Below are 13,620 nucleotides of genomic sequence, written 5' to 3'. Positions count from 1 at the left end.
CCATCAGTAAGACCTGTCAGTTTACATAACATACCAAAAAGACCTGGAAAAAGAGAGAGAACTTTTGAAGACAAGTGTAGTTATTTATTTTCAGCATTTCACTGAGACATATACCATGTGCAGTCATTGTTTTGGTGAACAAGTAGCAGTAAGACCAGCTATACAGTTAAAAGTATTTCAGAACAAATCCACTGTATAGTTAAACTGCCTAGGTTTCTTATGAAAGCTAAGGTTTGTGTTCTGTGTATAGCTGAAGATACTGGTGGGTAGGGTGAAAGTTGTAGGGCCTGTTTTTTTGTTTTTTGTTTTTTGTTTTTTTAAATGTCCACTTCTTTCTTTCTCATCTGCAGTAATGAAATGCTCTTGGATGATAGGCATGCACTGTATTGTTTTGCTGAATTCCACTGTTTTCTAACCTTAGCATCAACGAGATCCTCGGCTCAATGAAATTTTATTTCCCTTTTATGACACAAAAAGAGCAATGCAGATAATTGAGACATATGAGCCAGATGAAGACTTGAAGAGTAAAGGTAAATGTGGGAGGAAATTCAACGTTTGCTGTTCTTTTATCCTAGTGCGATCATCGGAACACAGAGATGATTCCATTTTAAAACAAGCTGAGCAAAATAGCTTTTTTTTGGTTGGTTGTGCTGCAGGTCACCTAGTTTAAGGAACAGTGTTCATGCACCACTCTGTAGTGACTCATCTTCAGTTACATTTGGGTAACACAGAAGGAACAAGTTAATGCTGTGTGGTTTAGTAATCAGAGACTCCTCAGGAACACGGGAAAAGGAAACTCTTCCACTTGGTCAATGCATGGCAAAATTGCAAGAATCAGTCTACCAACTGTAGGACACTGAGCTTCTTTATGTTGAGAAGACTATAAGTTGTTTATCTAGAATACCTGCCCAGCTGAGACCTTTTCCCACTAAGGTGTCTGCTAAAATTTGAGAACCGTTTTGTGCTGCAGCTTTCAAGTTCTCAGTGATCAACAAAAAGCATTCTTAAACATTAAGTTCAATTTTCTCCCTTTTTCCTTTCTTCCAAAAATCAGAATCAGCTGAGAGGATTTGAATAAGACATTCCAGGAGAGTTCACCTCTGGCTGACACAAAGCACAGAAAATTTAAGCTCCAGAAGAGGATTTTTTTCAGAATACTAGAAACAGCATAAAAAAGCAGGTTTACTGGTATTCTCTGTATAAGAGAAAAGCTGTCTCAAACATAGGACTGCTGTGAAACATGCCTTAGCAATTGCTGAGTGCTCATATGTGACTTTATGGAATGCACTCTTCAAATTAGAGCCAGATAATTCTTTGCAATGACTCTTTATGAGTAATTCCTTCTTCCCTACCTCAGATCATTTCTGATTTCTCTGTGTCTTGGCTGCTCTGAAAACCGTTATTGTAATACTGATTATTATTAAGTTTATCATTGCGATTTATCCCTTCACTTTTTTATACTTCATAAAGCATATAACAGCAGAGAACTAATGGAAAGATGTTATAAATTTTGTTCTCTGAATCACTCTACGTCCTGTGTTCATTGTAGAAAATTGTTTGCTTTTCACTGTAAAAGAATAAATCTGTATTTTGAACAGTAAATGTGAAAATGTCATGGAGTTAACTAACATTTTGCAAATGAATACATGCAGTTGTTGTCAGGGTACATCTCCGCTTGTTTTGCTGAAAGCTGATCCACAGCAATGTAGCACTTTCAGTGCAAGACTAAATATTAGAGGGGAAATGTAGAATATGTAAATGTAAGCTCACCATTTCTGGCTCAGTAAGTCCCAGAGTCAAAAATTGCTAGGAGTATGCCGAGGAGAAGTCAGTGCTTATTTGCCTTATTCACATCCTATTGATGACTTAGGTCTACCATGGTGAATGCCAGATGTACAGTTTTCTTACATGTTTATTTTCTGGAGACATGGTGGCAGATTTTGCACTAGGGAGACTGTTGCTGGTCAGCTTGGAGCATTGGAAAGGGAGAGCTGTTTGCTTGCAGAAACCTGTGTAGACATACCTTTTGTGCTAGGGTTCGGAAAAGTAGTTAGCATCCATCTCACTATAAATTTCTAGCAGTAATTCACTATGATTTTTTCTTTTTTCTAGGCCTCATATCAAGTGATGGATTTTGCAGATACTTGATGTCAGACGAAAATGCCCCAGTTTTCCTAGACCGTTTGGAATTATATCAAGAAATGGACCATCCTTTGGCTCACTATTTTATCAGTTCCTCTCATAACACGTATTTAACAGGCAGGCAGTTTGGTGGCAAGTCTTCGGTGGAGATGTACAGACAAGTGCTTCTGGCTGGATGCAGGTTGGAAGCAGTAGATAAGTCTTTGATATTTGTGAATAGTACTTTGAACATACACCATGTATTTTGGTGATGATACATTGTAGAAGTAAATGTGAAAATATATTAGTGTGGTAAATGAGACTACGTTAAGACTTCATCACAAAAAACATTAGAAGACAGTGGAACACAGATTTCAGGAGACAGGTTGTGAGAAAGATAAGTTTCATATCAAAATGAAAAATGAACTTTTGAGGCCTTCTTACTTTGTAATTAAGAACTTCACGAAATAAATAAAAATCAGATTATGATTTCCTGCTTGATTTCTTGACATACTGCTATGTGTCATAGTTAACTGAGTAAGAGAATAGATTAGGCAAGTACTACAGTGCTAAGAAATAATTATCCTTCAAATGTTACCCCACGCATGCTATATTTATGGTAGTATACCCAATGTTATAATAGCAGTCAGAAATTACGCATGTGCAGCTTAAAAGGGATTGTGTAGTGCCTCAAACTGCGTAGTAATTTACTCAACATCACTGCTCAGAATGTTTCTTGAGTAGCTGTATTGAAACACTAAGAAAGGTGTTATTTTGCTTGGGCTTTTAGATGTGTTGAGCTGGACTGTTGGGATGGAAAAGGTGAAGACCAAGAACCAATAATAACACATGGAAAAGCAATGTGCACAGATATTCTTTTCAAGGTAAATACCTGATCTCTCCACCTGGCAATAAGCCCCAGTACAACTCCTGGACAGGAATCCATGCAGGCTACCCTTCCCTTCTGAATATCTGCAACTTCTCACTTATGACAGACTGACAAATTATATATGCGTTGTTTCTTGTCCCCAGATCCTAAGGCTCATTTCTGACTTGCTTTATATGTCCCTGAGTTACTCCTGCTTACTTTTTCTGACCAATATTATTACGTCTTGTGGCTCCTTGCTCAGCAGAGAAAATATCTTCTCTATAGTCTGAGAAGTTCTTTGGCTGTAGAAAGCCTGAAGATGCAGAGCTTCTTCTGGGAGGCAAAGTTTATCCTGTCAGGACAAGGTGTCAGGAGATCGAAGGTTGCATTGATGGGTTGCAGGTGAAACTGCAAGCACTTCTGGGTGCTGAGTGCAGATTTTTGAGGGATGAGGGGGGAAGGCAGAGGGAAGAAAAGAAGGAACATACAGTTTTTTCTTGTTCTGATTTTAGTAGACACACTTGAAACTCAGCTTTCTGTTTCTCATGATGGGGAGGAAGACAAAAAAAATCTTTCATTATGATTGTAATTTGATTTATTCTAATTTTGAATCCTATTATTGCATTTTGAAGGATGTAATTCAAGCCATTAAGGAAACAGCTTTTGTTACATCAGAGTATCCCGTCATTCTTTCATTTGAAAATCATTGCAGGTATATAATGCCTTTATTTATTTATTTATTTAATAGTACAATGGATGAGAAAGATGATTCTCAAAAATATTAAAATTTGAGTGAAATTGAAAACTGTGTTGAGGTATGCAGATATATTGGCTGTCAGCTGGAATAGGCTGTTCTTTAATGTAGTCAATCTTTAGCTAGCTTATTAATGGCAATGTTATTATCTGTGCTCAAGCTGTGAAATATATTTGTATGTTCCATTAGCAGTGTGGAATTCAGTTAATCTACTTTCTCAGTCTTATTATATTCATCTCTGTCAGATATTAGACTTTTATTGACACTTTGATTACAGTAAAGTAATATGTCTCAATTGAGAAAAATTGGGCTGTATATAATATTTAGGATGACTGTTCATTTGTGCTTTTCTGTTTTGCTGTGTAATAGTGATCTAGTTGCTTTAATATGTAAAAAAGGAACCATTGTAATGTTTTCCAGCAAATATCAGCAGTACAAGATGTCAAAATACTGTGAAGATCTTTTTGGAGATCTCCTATTGAAGCAGCCTCTAGAAACACATCCAGTAAGTTACCTTCTGACAATGTTTCTACTTTTTACATTAGCAGTATCTTAAAGAGATGAAAAAATAAAGTATCATACTACCCATAGTGAAATTGCTGATGACTGCCAGTCCTGTGCTTTCAAAAATGACTGGTGTTTTTGGTGTATTTGAGTGTATACTCTGTTTAGTACATACATCCTTATCTGATTTATTCAGTCTCTCTGTACAGGACACTGGCAAGCAACCTGGGGAAATCCATCCCCTTGGTGTGTGATGTAATGTCAGCTCCTATATAAAATACACTATTTATATTGCGTTTCTAGGTCATACATAACTCTGAAATTTGTTAGTCGTTGTTGAGAAACAATTAATTCTAAATTGCATATTCTCAGTTGAGGAAAGCTTTTCTTTTAGCTGCACTTTGTGCGCTTCATGCTCTAAATCAGGCCTGACAGTCTAGTGGGGTAGCCCCCACTAGTGCATTAAGAATTAAATTAAGCAGAGAGTTCCCTGCAGTCTCATTTGGACTACTGAGTGCACTGTAATCTACATGCACTTCACTCCCCTCTGTGGCAGGAGATAATAACAGTCACTCCTCCACAAACACAGTGTTTGAGACTTTAATAACTTGTTATCCACTCCTCCAGTTCTTTCCTATTCTCCTGAGCAGCATGCTTGCTACTTGCCAGAAGTCACCCAAAACCTGCAAGTGCTCTTCAGTGGTGTGGGAGACCATGGCAAAGAAGGTTCTGCCTGATCTGTTTGCCAGCTCCTGTCCATGTGAAGCTTTTCCAGGGTCCTTCTTGTATTGTCTTCTAAATGTTTTTTTGTTGTTTTTTTTTTCTTGGGTTTCCTTGCACATTGCAGGAACAGCAGCTTACCAGGCTTGATGAATATCAGCTTATTGCTATGACAGGTGTCTCCCAGAGAACTAAACTTGTCCTGTTGCCTGCTGATGTACATGGCACCTTGGCACGTTCCTCACACATCACAGCTTCCAGCAGTTTTCAGGCAAACCTAAAACAGTGAAGGCTGGAGGCTACCATGCTGTCGCCATAGAGCTCTTTAGTCTCTACTGCTTGTGTTACTTACCACTACTGAGCCTTCTGCGTTTTGTGTTTATTTCTTCTTGTGGGTGAACTGAGACCTCAACTACTCACAAAGCAAATGTTGCAGAGTTGGCTGCTTGAGTTGTTTATGAGTGCTTGTTTTCTGGTACTTTTACAGACTGAGGTGGACAGAATCAAGAGGGACATGGCACTGGATGCAGCAAATTTGTTTTTAAGTAAAAGCAAATATCGTCCAAATAGGCATCCACGTGTGCCTTGCAATTGGGGATGGGCATAAATGAGCTCTGTGGTACTGACATCTAGTGGAATTACAACCCAAGCACTCTCAGAAACAGTTTTGATTTGTCTTCAACATGCCAGAACTCCCTCAACTGAGCCAACCTGGTAGTTATAGGTATTATTACCCTCTTACAAAGGAGGGGAGGTTTACACCCATTTTTTTTCAGATTGGGATGTTTTACTTCATTGTTATTTGTCACCTCTGCCTCTTTTATTGAATTTCAAGTTGTGGTGCTTTGTTTTTTTGTTCTTTGTATCTCAGGGTTGGATTTAAGGGTCAGAATATTTTTTCTAAGAATTTTTACTAGTCTAGTCTTGGCAATGTTTTCTGACTCTTATCATTTATAGCTTACTGGGATCACAGGATCATAGGGGTTGGAAGGGACCTCCAGAGATCATCGAGTCCAACCACTTGCCAAAGCAGGTTTTCTACACCAGGTCGCACAGGTAGGCGCCCAGGCAGGTCTTGAATATCTCCATAGAAGGAGACTCCACAACTCCCCTGGGCAGCCTGTTCCAGTGCTGTTTAGCTTTTCAAATACTGAAGATGTGACCCTGTAGTCCTACTGGCAAAAATAGTGCTTGCTGCTTGGGTAAGGACTGACCAGATTTTTCATTCACTGGTGCCAGCCCTCTTTTACTCTGTATGTATGTATGAACAGCCTCACTTGCATTATTACAGCTTGAAGGGACAATAAAAGGTGAGTTATTTGGAGGTGAAATTACAAAGGACTAAACTATGACTTGAATTACAAATGACCCACAAGGACAGAGTAAAACTAGGAAGTGCTCTGATTAAGTGTTGCAAGTCACATCCATGCCTACTGCTAGGCAGGAAAGGATAGGAGAGTAGTGTTGATGAAGATGAGCATAACTTTCCCTTGGGATAGGGAAGTAACAGAGGAAGCAATGTAACTGCAGACTGACCCCTGTGGTTGTGCATGAGGTGGCACTGCTTTTTCACTGCCCCCTTAAAATGGTTGTCTAAAGTCAAAATCCAGATGGGGTTACAAAGAGGTAAAATAGTTGTTACTAAAGTCTTTTCTGTAAATTATTTTACAGCTTGATCCAGGTAAAGCTTTGCCTTCTCCTAATGACCTCAAAAGAAAGATTCTCATAAAGAATAAAAGGTTGAAACCTGAAGTAGAAAAAAGTAAGTAATCTTGTCAAATATGAAATTAAACAGAAATCCAGATTGATTTGAATTGACTTTGTTACTAAGGTTGTCAAATCACTTGTACACTGCTGTTAAAAATATTAATTATATGTAAAGGACATTCTGTTTGCCCTTGTGTTTCCCTTGTGTTGCTGGATTCTAGGCCTTAGTATCTGCGTGTAGCATGGGCATAGACAGACATAGAAATGTAACTCTGGACTTTATCAGATTGCTGTTCAAGCTGAAATCTAACAAAGATAGAATATCTTGTAAATTCTGTCTGCACCAATATGTTTATGTTGCTGTGCTTTTCCAGGATAAGCAAAAACTGAAATGGAATTAGAAAATGAACTTGTAGTTATTATTACCAGTACTGATGTTTATCTTCTTTCATTAATAATAATGTTGCTATCTTAGTTTCTAGTATGACTGAAGTGACAAGCCCTGGTCCCTTCTCCAGTGAAAGATAAGCATAGAGACCTTCCACTAACTTCAGTGATATGATTGTATCATTCTGTCTAGCTCAAATGCACATTCTCTCTAACTGAAACACAGCTGAAAATTCAAGTGTCTTGCCTCTATATTTGCATAGATCAACCACCAAAGAGGCAGCTCTCTGCTTATTCTTTAAAGTGATACACTTGCTTCAAAGGCTGTTGAAATCTGTGGAAATATTTTCTGTATCTTCAGTGAGCTTTGGATGCAGCTCTTATTGACCACTTTCCAAAGCTAACAATCTAATGATCTTCACATCCCATAACATTTTACTGCTAACTGAAAACTTGATCTTAAAAATCTCATTACATGAAGGTACCTCTCAGGATCAGGTAATCATTTATTACTGTATGTTTATATTATTGATGTATTTCATTTTGCTACAAACTGTTGATAGCATGACTAATTCATTTTTAATTTTCTTATGAACAGAACAGCTCGACGCTCTGAAAAAGATGATGGAGGCTGGTGAAACTGCTGCTCCTGTGAATATCTTAGAGGATGATAACGAAGAAGAAATAGAAAGTGGTGAGGATTTCCTAGAAAAGGACTCTCGAACATTGCCTATTGTAAAACATTACCCACACGGTCATGGTTGTGGCAGTGGCAATAACTGTGAGCTCAATGCATAACAATTTATAAAGACTTCTGGCCTCACTATCTCATCTCAGATAGGTACCACAGCTGTGGCAGACTGTGGTAAAACATGACTTCAGTTTGTACTTCATGGTGATTTTTAAGTTCCACTTCCTGTTCAGAAGTCATACTGTAGCAGCAACCAAATCAGTTTTTTTCACTGATTCTTCTTTCTTCTTTGTGCAGCTGACCAGGAAGAAGAAGCTCATCCAGAATATAAATTTGGGAGTGATCTTACTGTAGATGATTACAGTCAAAAAGAAGCTGTTGCTATCAGCGTCAAAAAGGTAGGACTACTTCTTACTCATACTGCTTTGAAAGCTTTCCCTGGATGTAAAGCACATTCTGTTTTGTGGAAATGTCACAGTGCCTGTTGTCAGAAGAGTCCAACACAAGATCTTCTCCATATTCCTAATGTTTAGCTTTGTGTGAATAAAAAAATTTGTAAATCAAAATACTGCATGTTTATGTAGAATACTCACTGAGGAAACAGAATCAGTATGTAGGAAAACTGTATACAGGAAGTGAAGGATTGGACCAAAAATACTCATTAAGGGCAACAAGCAGTTTCTTCCTTCTGCCTCTGGTATTTTACTTTGTATCTTGGTTTCAGAAACCTAATATGAAGTGAATACCAGCTTCCTTACTTGGTAATGCTTTCTTGCAAGACTGCATCCTGGTTCTCTATTTTCAGGGTTTCTCTGCGTTATTCTTCATTAACTCTTAGGATAGCTTCTCCCTTCCATCTGCAGCAATAAGGGCAAAATAGGAAGATCACTGTCCAATGGAGTGGTATGGCAGTGTGTCTATACCAGCAAGACAGATGGCTTACAGGGTAAAAGTATCTTTTATTCTAACGATATTTAGTTTAGTGCAGTTTAGTAACAGAATATTACTGAACAGTAATCAGATACAGAACACTGGAATTCAAAACTGCTGTGGCACTGAAGGTAGTAATGCTTCTTGTTACAGAAAAACAAAGCAAATATTAAGTATTAATGTACCTTATTGGATCATATTCCTCTGCCACACAAGTATTTTAGCCTTTTTTTTCCTTTTTTTTTTTTCTGCCTGCCTGTCTTATCTTTGGATCTTATTCCAGATAGAAGTAGAGGTATGGAAAATCTTTCATAGTACTGATATCCCTTAGCAGTGCCTCCCTCTTTAGCTGTATCGTTGAGACATCAGATCTGCTTTCTGAGTTTTTCTTCAAATGTGCATCTTTGTTTCTTCGGGATTTTTATGGCTCTTCCCACTGAACAGTGCTTTAACATACCTGAGCAATTTTTAAAATTCTAAATTATTCACTTAGTATATACCCTGTGGTAACTTCTCCTCTTCTTTGCTTAATAGTGACATGTTCCTTACTCCTTAGGAATGTACACTCAGTGCCAAGACTACATTATCTGTCTAAAATTTTCAGTAGTGATAATTCATGATTGAAGATGGTCAACAGAGGGGCACACTTGTCCCATTGTAGATAACATCTTGAGATAGGCCTTTTCCATCTGTGGACATTTAAAGCACAGTTTATGGCAGTCTTCAGTTTTCGACTCTGAGTAGCCTGCATATCCAAATGATCTCTTTGTGTTCACTGAGTGTCTCATTCTTTCTGTCTTTGAAACTTCCTGCCACAGGATCTACTGATAAGAACTAGTTTGGGCTTAACTGTATGGCATCCTCTCTCTCATTTCCACTGCTAGAAAGCTGCTGAATTTTATGGAATGTTCACCCAGATTTGAAATAAACTTCTAATTTTTGCAAGTATATGGGACAGATTATTCACTTTGCTGTGTGACTCAGGGTTTACATTTTGCCAAATTAATTAACTTTTGGAGGTGTTTTTTTAAATTATTTTTTTACCTTATTGTGAGTATTTCTTATTGCATTTTCTTTGGGTAATGAATATATATTTTTTTCCCCTTAGGCTGTTGAAGATTCTGAGCAAGAAAACAATAAAAAGGTGACACATAGGATGTTATGTAGTTTGTTTTATTTCTTAATACGTAAAAACCACTTTATTAATTGCCATGCATCCTTACTGGTTTAGCAATTTCATGCACAGTTTAACTACCCCTACAGAATATTTCTGAAAGTGACTCTGCTTCCTTTCCTTCTCTTTCGCTGTATTATGGCTATCAGAAAAAGTGGGTACAGACAGGAGTGCATGACTTGTGCCTGCCTGGAATTATCTGATCTTGGCACTGGGAAACAGCAGTTCTTTGAAAGTTGTTGAGATGCATCATCCCCACTTTTTTTTTTTCTTTTTTCTTTATTTTTTTAACCACTTCCCTTACCCTGACTACACGTCGTTTTCCACTTGCTTTTTCCTCCTTCTGCTTTCCTTTGGAGCTTCTGCATTTATCTTCTCCCAAGAATCCCTTCTGTAAGACTCTTCCCACCTCCTTCCACTTTTCTCTGTCCTCTTCTCTCATTAATATTGCTCCTGTTCCTAACCACATTTCACTCTGTTTTGTTTTCTAAGAAGTTTCTGATTCTTTTCTTGATGGATGGAGATGTAAAACTAATTCAGAGAGATTGACTCTTCCCTATTGTTTTCTTTCAAAATCTCCTAAAAATATTGTGTGCTTTCTTTTGTCTCTACAGGTTTTAAGAAAGATCCCAGCCTACCCCTCCCTAATTCATAGTTTTTAAGTTCAGAATTTTTAATTCATTTACTCTAAAAAATTGTGAGTCTATAGGTACTAAGATACAATTAGTGTCTAGTAGATTGTCATGCAGCTAGTGTGCCATTAATTTAATCATATGACTGTAGACTGTAGGATACTACTGTCTGACAGTAAGGCTTACATGATCTCCTTTGACTTCTTTGCCACCAACATTCACTACTTAGATTTTTTTTTGGATCAAGATAGTAGAATATGGTTAGCAGTAATTAGCAGGATCAAATTGAAGGAGCCTGTTTTATTACAAGATGAGTGTTGATTCTTTCTAAATTGACCTTCCAAAAATGACAACATTGAAAACAACTAGTTCCTTTGGAGATATTTGGCCTTAGTTTGATATAAACTTTACTATCAAATATTGACCTCATTTTAAAAACGTCTGTATTCTACTAATAAAGACTTGTATAATTAGGCATATTTAGGGAACATGTCTGTGAATCCTCAGTATTTGCAGTAATGCAATTGAATAGAGTCCTTGTGAGCAGCCTTGAGATTTGTATCAGTTTGATTTCATGGGCCATTGTAAGTTTAATTCAGCCTAAAATGTGAATAAAAGCACATGTGTCTGTATTTGTTCTTATAGTCTGGCTATACCATGCAGTCGTGATTCTGATCATCATATCAGGGCATAATTTTTTTCAGATAATTCATTTTTTGAATCATGTCAGCGCTGTATAAAAGGTTCAGTTCCATGTCCATAACACTGGAAAGTAGATTCACTTTTCCTGTAGTCTCCTGTTTCCTGGCTACATGAGCTGTGGTAACGTAGATACAAAGAACTGCATCTTTGTTCACACTTTATTACTCTTGCATCTGCTGACACTTACTGTCTCAAGAAAGCACTTTCTATTGCTTCCTCTTAGTCACCATTTGATGATACAGTAATGAAGGAGGATTTCGTGGCAAACACAGATTTCATTCTGAACATAAAATACTTCTTACTTTCTTGTTTAAGTTCACTGTCAGCCTGCAGAATGCTACATTTCTTGCTAATTGATTCACCGGTGGGAGAGCAAGCAAATCAGTTTGTAGGGAAAATGCTATGAACGTAAGCCTTAGATTGCTTAGATTGACAGAAATTTGTGGTTTTTTTCCCCTTCTTCTCAGTGAAAAGAATATTTTAAACTGATTTAGAGAAAGGAAAATGTTGAAGTTGTTTTGACAGGTAGGCAGATAGATCTGCAGAAGTTGATAGGTGAGAGTGCGTCACTTTGTGGTTTTCTGTCACGTGAGATACTTGCAGAAAAGTTTTGTAATTCTATTAAAATGTGGAGTGTATTTATGTGATGGATTCAAATATTTGTCATTATAGGTGGCCAGTGAAACAAGCTTGATACTGTGTCTTGTTGGTCTTGTAATGTTTGTCTGTCCCATGAAGGCTGTAATTTCTATATTCTGATCTACTTCTATCAGTAAAAATAAGCAATTTAATCAATTTGTGTTATGATGTTTAGAAAGTTCTACTCAGCATAGTGTGCACCACCACTAGCAGAAGATGTATACGAAATCGAGACTCTCAGGGATTTATTTTACAAATATCATTATCTCCTAGCATTTTTCAGTCCACTGTAATATCCACAACATTACCCTACTAACATCACGTAGTATTTACTCACTGCTCAGGATCTTTCTGTCATCAGTCCTATAACAGTGAGAATGATTGGTGCAAATAATTCTTAACTTCTGTCTTGAAACTTCATTTTGTATTATTTAAATATGCATTTAAAAAAGAAAACATTCTGCAGATTATGTGCTATTTTTTATCAGGTTTGAAAATCAGAACAGAATTAGCATGAAATAGTGATTATTATTATTAATATGTTTTCAGGGTTTAGTAACTGTTGAAGATGAACAAGCATGGATGGCATCTTATAAATATGTAGGTGCCACAACCAATATACATCCATATTTATCAACAATGGTCAACTATGCTCAGCCTGTAAAATTTCAAGGTTTCGACGTAGCAGAAGGTAACATAAAAGGTTGAATGTAATAGGAGTATTTGGGTATTTATTTTAGATAGATTTTTCAGTATCTATAATTCCCGAGTTCAGAAATGGTGTAAGGTTTTTATACTTTGTTGGCTGTCATCTGTGTGTTTCTCATTTTGTTCCCTGAAGTTAGCATGCTATTCCGCTGGTCATCCACTTGGAGTCACTAACTTACTGGGAGAATATGAAGCTGTTGAGGTTGATTGTATTTTAGAGGCTCTTCCAACTAAGCTGTTTGTTTTTAGTTCATTCTGTAAAGTAAGGTGAGCATGATTATCACAGTGGTCAGTAATTAGAGGATGCTTTCATGTTGCACAGTAGACCATTTAGCATGTTATTCTGTTTTATCTGAAGTCACACAGGCTCTGAATAACAACTTTCTCCTAAAAAAAGTTAAAGTTTTGTTGATTTTCAAGAAACAGAAAGAAAACAACAAGTCAGAACTGTTCTTAATTTCTCTTTGGAGTAGTTTGATTCTGTATGTGACAGATAATGGGGAAACAGACCAGAACTGCCTACATCATGCTAATTAGGTATAGTGCATGCTTTTGAATTTTGATACATTATTACTTAAGTGTTTTAAAATGTCTTGTCTTTTCTTTCTAGAACGTAATATTCATCATAACATGTCCTCTTTCAATGAATCAGTTGGACTAGGGTATTTGAAGACTCATGCCATTGAGTTTGTGAAGTATCCTTTCAGCCTTTCCCAATGTTTCTCTACTAATGTTGCAAATAAACAACAAATGAGTGTTTCTAGATTTACAGTGTTCCATGTTCACATTGGAACAAGAAGTTGGCTCATAGGATGAAGAACAGTAAAATGATGTGAGAAATACTGAAAATGGCAGGATATGAACATGCATTTCTATGATGTTATTTCATTTTCCTTGATAAATTTTACAGTTACAATAAACGACAAATGAGTCGGATATACCCAAAGGGAGGCCGAGTGGATTCCAGTAATTACATGCCTCAAATTTTCTGGAACGCTGGCTGCCAGATGGTCTCACTGAACTATCAGACCCCAGGTAGGCAGCGACGACCAGTGAACCTCAATCGTAAAGAATGGCTTGAGC

At 37.1% G+C, this 13,620-nt stretch overlaps 1 protein-coding gene across 8 annotated transcripts in view; it reads left to right on the top strand.

Moving 5' to 3' along the window:
- PLCB4 (phospholipase C beta 4) overlaps positions 1-13,620 on the top strand; it is a 181,072-nt gene that overhangs the window by 118,554 nt on the left and 48,898 nt on the right. For 4 of the 8 annotated variants that reach the window (XR_004306741.1, XM_015857046.2, XM_015857041.2 and 1 more), the window contains 13 exons: positions 422-530; positions 2,113-2,323; positions 2,912-3,005; positions 3,622-3,701; positions 4,164-4,248; positions 6,639-6,729; positions 7,660-7,755; positions 8,050-8,150; positions 8,966-8,977; positions 9,791-9,826; positions 12,379-12,520; positions 13,148-13,232; positions 13,448-13,572. Coding sequence is in view for 7 of the 8 variants with exons in the window: in XM_015857046.2 (XP_015712532.1) it covers positions 422-530; positions 2,113-2,323; positions 2,912-3,005; positions 3,622-3,701; positions 4,164-4,248; positions 6,639-6,729; positions 7,660-7,755; positions 8,050-8,150; positions 8,966-8,977; positions 9,791-9,826; positions 12,379-12,520; positions 13,148-13,232; positions 13,448-13,572 (1,267 nt within the window). In the remaining variant the exon portion in view is untranslated. The remainder of the gene's footprint in view (positions 1-421; positions 531-2,112; positions 2,324-2,911; positions 3,006-3,621; positions 3,702-4,163; positions 4,249-6,638; positions 6,730-7,659; positions 7,756-8,049; positions 8,151-8,965; positions 8,978-9,790; positions 9,827-12,378; positions 12,521-13,147; positions 13,233-13,447; positions 13,573-13,620) is intronic. The other 4 variants (XM_015857047.2, XM_015857043.2, XM_015857048.2 and 1 more) reach the window with 2 other exon arrangements.

This window comes from Coturnix japonica, chromosome 3, assembly GCF_001577835.2.
Source record: "Coturnix japonica isolate 7356 chromosome 3, Coturnix japonica 2.1, whole genome shotgun sequence".
NCBI lineage: Eukaryota > Metazoa > Chordata > Aves > Galliformes > Phasianidae > Coturnix > Coturnix japonica.
Note: the sequence above shows the minus strand (reverse complement) of the source record. Positions and strands in the feature narration are given on the sequence as shown.